General features: G+C 46.1%; 1 protein-coding gene across 1 annotated transcript in view; it reads right to left on the bottom strand.

Annotated features, from left to right (window-relative positions):
• Positions 1-2,180, bottom strand: part of LOC132466533 (basic proline-rich protein-like) — a 49,205-nt gene extending 47,025 nt beyond the window's left edge. The window contains exon 1 of the mRNA XM_060063785.1: positions 1,995-2,180. Coding sequence (XP_059919768.1) covers positions 1,995-2,180 — 186 coding nt within the window. The remainder of the gene's footprint in view (positions 1-1,994) is intronic.
• Positions 2,181-7,500: the final 5,320 nt, after the last annotated feature.

Below are 7,500 nucleotides of genomic sequence, written 5' to 3'. Positions count from 1 at the left end.
AAATCAGTGACATGCTAAGCAACTCTATTTATGTGCATTTATGTTGGTACTTTATCCAGTATGTTTTTTTCCATGGTATACTCTCCGATGTGTTTTGCGAGGTCCAATATGTTTTTCTTCGTTTGTTAAACTGTTTGATGGATTACCCAAAAGACTGGCTTTAGCAACAGTTAGCATGCTAATTGACATTAACAAATCGACAACGCAAAGGGCATCGACACTGCCTTGAGTATACTTTGGTGCCTTAAGGTTTTTTTCACCCCGTCTAACAAGAGCTTTGTCCAACCCTGAACTATTGATACTGTTTGAGGTTGGGTCTCCAGACGTTTTCAGGGGTTGTGATCAGCAAACATAACGTTTGTCTTTCTCACGCACCAGTGCACACGCGACGCACGGACACATACAAACACACACATACACACACAGACCCACACACACGGACACACACATACAGACGCGCAAACACACACACACACACACACCTACACACACACACGGAGACACTTACACACACGCGCACGCGCGCGCACGCACACACACACACACACACACACACACACACACACACACACACACACACACACACACACACACACACACACACACACACACACACTTTATTTGTATTCCAACCATTTATTTTCGGTTGTTTTTTTGTTGTTTCTGAATCTAGGCCTGCTTGGTTATGCATCTAGGTTGCTGTAGTCCTCCCTGACCCTAGAGACATTTCTCCCAGCCCGGATAAGCACAGTGACTACAAAGCATTTCATCATCATCTGGAATCTGGAATTTGCACCAGTCATGTCCAATCGAGTCCTTGAGCATTGTTCTTCTTCAAAGGATCACAGCAAAAAGTGTAAATAAACAAAACAGATGCGCCAAATGTTGTACGACATAGTATTTGTTTCTAATTTGCTTGGCATTGTTGATGTCCATTCACATTAATGGTGTATAGTAAGTAACTGAATACCTTTTTTTAAATAGTTCATTAAAATCTCAAGGGGGGGCCTTTAAATCTACGTATCATCAAACCGGGGAGCTCACCTTTTTTTTTTACATAATATATAAATATATAACAAGGTATATTAATTCTGTGATGTATTCTTCACATGCCTAATTACAGCGATAGGAATTATCTTTCATCCTTTGCAATTTAGTAAATTCGCACAGCCCTGGGGAGCTCATTTGAAGGAAGGAAATAGGCCACACTGCTGGGAGCCCAAGAAGGACGTATCCAAACAAAACGCGGGCATAAAGACATGGAAGGACTTCATCCATGTAACAGAGGAAATCAGGGTCCTCTCAGATCTCTCTCTCTCTCTCTCTCTCTCTCTCTCTCTCTCTCTCTCTCTCTCTCTCTCTCTCTCTCTCTCTCTCCCCGTGTAAGAGCGAGAGAGAAATTGAGCTATCTTGTGAAATGGACGTAACTGATTGCTGCCCAAGTCTCTGTTCAGTTCAGAGTATGGAGACAGAACCAGCTCTCCTCCTCTCAAGAAGGCTGTTAAAAACACTGGTTGTTTACACGCGCACGGGCAAACAAACACATACACACAGAGACTTAAATGGGAGAAATTCAGATCAATCCATTTCAAGCTAAATAATGGCTCTCTCTTTCGAGGACGGGTCGATGTGGTGGCAATGGCGAGATCAAAGAGGAGACATGCACACACACACACACACACACACACACACACATACACAAACACATCCACACACACACAAACAAACACACCCAACAGAGCCCACCGTTTTGCATGCAAGTATGAAAAATGACCACCCAAATGGTCCAGATAGCGATAGACAGAGTCGGCGCCAGAGGACAAGAGAGGAGGAGGAGGAGGAGGTGGAGGACGAGGAGAGTGGGAGAAGGAGGGAAGGGCAGAAGTAAACTAGACGGTGACTTGTGGCAGAGCAAGGCCCCTACAGGGCAGGTATTCTGGGGGCCCTCACTCTCTGCAGCAGCCGGGGAGAGGCCAGGGCCCCTGCAGGCACACCTCTCCCTGGGCTGAGAGCACTCCAGACAGACTGCAGTAATTTACATTGACAAAGCTGTCAGAGTAGAGGTGGCCTCCCGAGCAGTGATGGATGTCAACCTGGGAGGGAGATGACTGGAAGGGGAGGACGGGGGGAGGGTGGAGGGTGAGGAGGGGGGAGGATAGCTTGGCTGACTCCTCGTTCATTCCATTCCGTGAACTTTATGGTTGTAATGGGGGGGAGGGCCGGGAGGGAAAAGGCTTGATAGAGGTTCAGTTTGCATGACTTTCGCATTGCTTTAATTATTCGTCGGGTACAAGTGCGTCCTGCGATACCAACAAGCATCGAATAAAAGTACACGTTGCCTACCCGCTCAGGGAACACAATTTATGAGGATTTTAAACACGGCCCCTTCTCCTTCGTCCAATAAATCAAGGACTCCTTTATTTTTTTTATCTTTCTATGCAAGATCAAAAAGTTCTCCGGTTGCGGATCCAGAAGTTTCCATCTCGGTATAGATTATAAAGAGGCTCCATAGATCACCGCTCGCCCCCTTCGCCCTCACTGCAAAATGCAGCACGAGACACCGAGGGTCAAATGCATATTTCATGCAACTGTCGCATTCATGTGAGGAGGGGGGAAGGAGGGGGAGGGTGGGGTTAAAGGAAGTAAAGGACTAGAGAGAGAGAGAGGTTGGGATGGGGAGGGGGGGAGGGAGGGAGGATGGGAGTGCTGAAGAAGAGAGGGACAGGACAAAAGGGTGAAAATGAATGAATGCGCTGTACTCTGATGTGCGGTCTTGGAAAAAAAGGACAGGAAGCCGCATGTACAACCGAACGGGGTGGGGTGGGGGGGGGGGGGGGGGGAGAGGGAAGGGGGTCCGGGGGGAGGTAGATACGAAGAGCACCACCTCCTCTGGGACCCCCCACCCCCACCACCACCCCAAGCTGGCACCGACTCCCGGTGAATAGGAGTGCTGACGCAGCGTCTCTCGGGGGGGGCCAGGTGCCTCGCCGGTGTCAGGGGGCCCCCCCCGGTGTGTGCGACTCGTCACTCCCTGTCAGCTCCACTCACACCGGCCCCCGTCAGCGGGGGGCCCCGCCGCCGTCGCCGCCGCCTCCCGCTCCGCCCATCACCTGTCCGCGGCGCCGGCCAAGGTGACTTTGCTCCCTGGGACGGGGGGAAATGACAGCCAGCGTGGCCGTAATGCCACGAGGCTGACAGGGAACCAGCAGGCCGGGCTCCCCCGTGCCGCGTCTCTCCCCCGCTGACGCTCTGTGCCTCTCTGTTCCTCTCGCTCTGTGTCTCTCTCTTTCTTTCTTCCATTTTTTTCTTCATTTCGTCCTTTCTGTTTCTCTAACTTTCCTTCGACCGCTCTATTTATCTGTATGTCTTTCTTTGTTTCTCACTCGATCTTTCCTCTGATCCCTATCTAACCATTTCTCTATCCTTTTTTTATCTTCCTCTTTCTTTCCCTTCTCTCTCTCTCTCTCTCTCTCTCCATACAGTACATTTAATAAGAATGACGAGAAGGACTGGGTTGTTTTTTGTTCACAGCTTTCTGTGCCCACATTCCTTTCAAACCCCCTTTTGATAATCCCATTTGAAATCAAAGCTAAGGCCTTGCTTATCAGTGACAGCTTCGGTCGCTTGTGTTGGTCTGCAGTTCAATATGCTTTCCATCCAATACACCCGAGCCATAGGACATTAGGATAAATTATCCTGCATACTTTATGACACATATTAACTTCCATCCAGCGAAAAGCCTTTTTGATTGCAATCATTTCTCTCCAAGAATTGCAAGAACCGCCCTCTCCTAAAATCTGGGATAGGTCAGAGGGGATTCTTCCTCTGAGCACCAGGGCTCTGAGTGATCAAACTTGACATCTTAGTGCTGAAGAAGGCACGAAGGAACGGCTTGGGAAATCTGGGGAGAAAATATCAGATCATTTTGTGTTTGGGAGTTAGGAGTTAGGGGTTGGGGGGGGGGGGGGGGGGGGGCACTAGTGTTGAGTGGAAATGTTTGCATTACAGATGGCACTGGGCGCATGGCAGCCCTACTGAAGTGAGAGTAATTGGTTCAAATGGAGATGACACACAATACTGCGTGCATTAGTGCTGCAACAGATCCCACAACTGGTGCCGCTTATTTTCACTTGCGACTGCGCTCGTCCGACAGCGATAGTTTTTCTTCTTCGCCGGCTGATTCGTCTGCGGCCGCTGCCTCTGCTGTTCTCTTCGCCCCTCGCCCCCCGTCACAGACTGCCTCCCCGACACTTTCACCAGCTTGTGCGAAAAACCCCCCCTGTCACCGCGCTTGTCACGGTAGTCAATGGCCGCCTGTTGTTGTCGTCGTTGTTGTTGTTGTTGTAATGGCTATTGTCGTATGTTTAATGGATCCCTAGATTTGAAACCTATATACCTTAAAGTAGACATATTATACCACCAGGTGAGAGTGTTATTAGCCTTACAAGCCGTTTCGAAAATCTGCCCCATATGACATCACTAGTGGGCGTGTCCATCTAGATCTGTGCTGGATAGATGAGCAACGTTTACTTCAGTCCACTGGGTAGGCTGGTAGACTGATCCATCCAGCACAGATCTAGGTGGACACGCCCACTAGTGATGTCATATGGGTTCGATTTTCGAAACGGCTTGTAAGGCTAATCAGACTCACACCTGGTGGTATAATGTGTCTACTTTAAGAAACTGAGTTTGAGTGGTGTTTTGACAGACAAAGGAGGGACCTTGGAAGACGTGGGAGAATAGAGTCACAGCCTTGAATCATATTAGGGGAGGAGGAGGAGGAGGAGGAGGAGGAGGAGGAGGAGGAGGAGGAGGAGGAGGAGGAGGAGGAGGAGGGGAATGAAGGGTGGAGAAGCCGGAAGGATCGGGAGGTGGAGGAGGAAGAGGAGGTGGAGGAGGAGGTAGTGATGAAGGCCTCATGCTGGGGTAAGACAGGAGTAACGAGTGCTCAAACTATGCCGTCCACCTGCTCCTCCAACCCCCCCCCCCCCCTCCCTCCTCCCTCCCGACTTGACATTTATCAGTGGATAAGTTGAGCTGCTGGCTGTCATGGCCAGCCTGCCTCTGGTCATTCATCTCTCTCGCCCCACAGCCGGGGTGTCGGTAAATAGCCTGCACCGCCATATGGCGCTATATGTACATACATGCATATGTACATACGGGTGCATACGCTGTATGTACATCGTACAGTTGCAGTCGTACATACATGTATGTGTGTATATACAGGCATCGGTAGCGGTGAAAAATAATGTTAGTTTGTGTGTGCGTGTTTGTGTGTGTGTGTGTGTGTGTGTGTGTGTGTGTGTGTGTGTGTGTGTGTGTGTGTGTGTGTGTGTGTGTGTGTGTGTGTGTGTGTGTGTGTGTGTGTGCGTGTGTGTGTGTGTGTCAGTGCATGTGGGAGAATATATGTGAGTTTACGCACAGTAGGTATGCATGTACAGTATGCATGTAAGGTTGTGTAGCTTTAGTAAGAAAGATCAACGGGCTCAAATAAACTGTTTACATTTTGTCCTAGCATCAAATGAACCATTCCGCTTCCAGGCTACCTTGGCACACAACAATTTAGCACAATTTCTCACTTGTGTGTGTGTGCCCATTAAGGAATAAATTAATTCTGAGGCTAGCTTGGCAGTCAAAACAATTCTGCGCAGTTACATGGAAATGGTCATGATGGTGAAGTCATTTGGCTAGCCCCTCCGTCCTCTGACACACACACACACACACACACACACACACACACACACACACACACACACACACACACACACACACACACACACACACACACACACACACACACACACACACACACATAAACACGCACACTCACACACAAACAAACACACACACCTCCATGTTGACTCATTTAACATCTGGTGTCTCTTCGTTTGACTCTGTGTATCTCGCCATGTAAAGCAGGAGAGGCAACTTGTCCATATTTTCACCTCATTTTCAAGATCTTTCACACCAATGCTGATGACGGTTATGACACCATCGTTCATGCCGGCGTGAAAAGGCTAGCATCTGGTACGCATGCCATGCTAATTCGTCAGCATTGAGAACTTCTTCCGCACCATTTTTTCTGGAAGCTAGTATTAAAAGCCTCTTATTAGTATCTTCTTAATTTAGTTTCTAAGAGGGCTTAACACAATGGATATTATATATTCAAAGTCGAAAACAAACCTGTTTACATTATCATTATAATTGTTTAAAACAACAGAAACTTATTTTATTAATTATTTCATTAATTGAATGGAAACAATTAGGATTTTGTCTGAAAGAGTATTATGGGACAAGTAAATGCAAACCCAGGCCTTTCTAACATTACTATCCTTACTATGCTGCAGAATTACCAAACTATGTATCGGGGAAACATACTAACGGCATGCATTCATGATGTAACTGTAAGATACAAACACAAAGTTAGTTCTAGGTGTAACGGTGCATGTAGACCTTTTTAAGCTTTTTCTGGTCAGTTCCTCTAATATAAAAAAAATACTGTAGCCAGTAAATAAACGTTGCTGCAAATCATTCGATATTTTAGCAGTTCATTTTTATTTTCATCTCTTATATCGTAAATCAAAGACACATATGAACCAGAGTTACCACTGGTAAAAGATACAAAGCCTCCTCAATATTTTACATATTTATTTTTACATCTAATTATCTCTGTCTTTAGTGCAATTCATCTTCATATGAAAAGATTCTAAAGTACCCATTCAGACCACCCATGTTTTCGAATTTATTAATTGTATCATGTTAATCAACTCAACCATAGCCATCTTGCCAGCGTTTACAGCATTTCATTGCTATGTGCTGTCTGTCTTGTAGAATTTCAAACAATTGCAATGTGTTTAGCTTATTAAGCAGACAATTTATTTTCAGTGGATGTGTTGGATGTTTTTAAAAGCGTAATTCCATTAATTTCAAATTGTAAATGAATGTGCTCCGAGGGTTAATTCATATTCTGATTGGTTCTAAACAAAGATGTTTTTTTCTTATCCAATAGTTTATTCCATTTGGCTCAAATTCAGCAGGCTTGAGCCTTGGAAACGTGCTTATGTAGTCTGAATATATTCATGGGAAACTGACAGTAGAATTTATCCTATAAACATGCAATATACCCCATGTCCAATGTTACTGCAAATGTGTCATTTGTCTTTGTTCTTTTTTTCTCAAAGAAACTTGTTTATCTGGATGGGATTCTATCAGCCATTAGATATGTTTTGGGTTATTTTATCCCGAGATGTGAACGCCCCGGTGCACATGGCAGATCAATAACCAATCCTATAGCCTGGAGTTGTTGTTACACTCATCATATCAAAGTTGTTCACACTTTGTCATTGTGTTTTCTTTGGAGACTAATGAGCATCCTTTTATCCCTCCCCATGTTCAATTCTTCTTCCTACCAATTTATTTGTGATTCATAAAACCACAAGGTCATTTAGAGTGCAGGCTCTCTCCATCTCTCTGTCTGTCTGATCCAACTGTCTGTCCGTC

This window comes from Gadus macrocephalus, chromosome 10 (genome assembly GCF_031168955.1).
Source record: "Gadus macrocephalus chromosome 10, ASM3116895v1".
NCBI classification, from domain to species: domain Eukaryota; kingdom Metazoa; phylum Chordata; class Actinopteri; order Gadiformes; family Gadidae; genus Gadus; species Gadus macrocephalus.
Note: the sequence above shows the minus strand (reverse complement) of the source record. Positions and strands in the feature narration are given on the sequence as shown.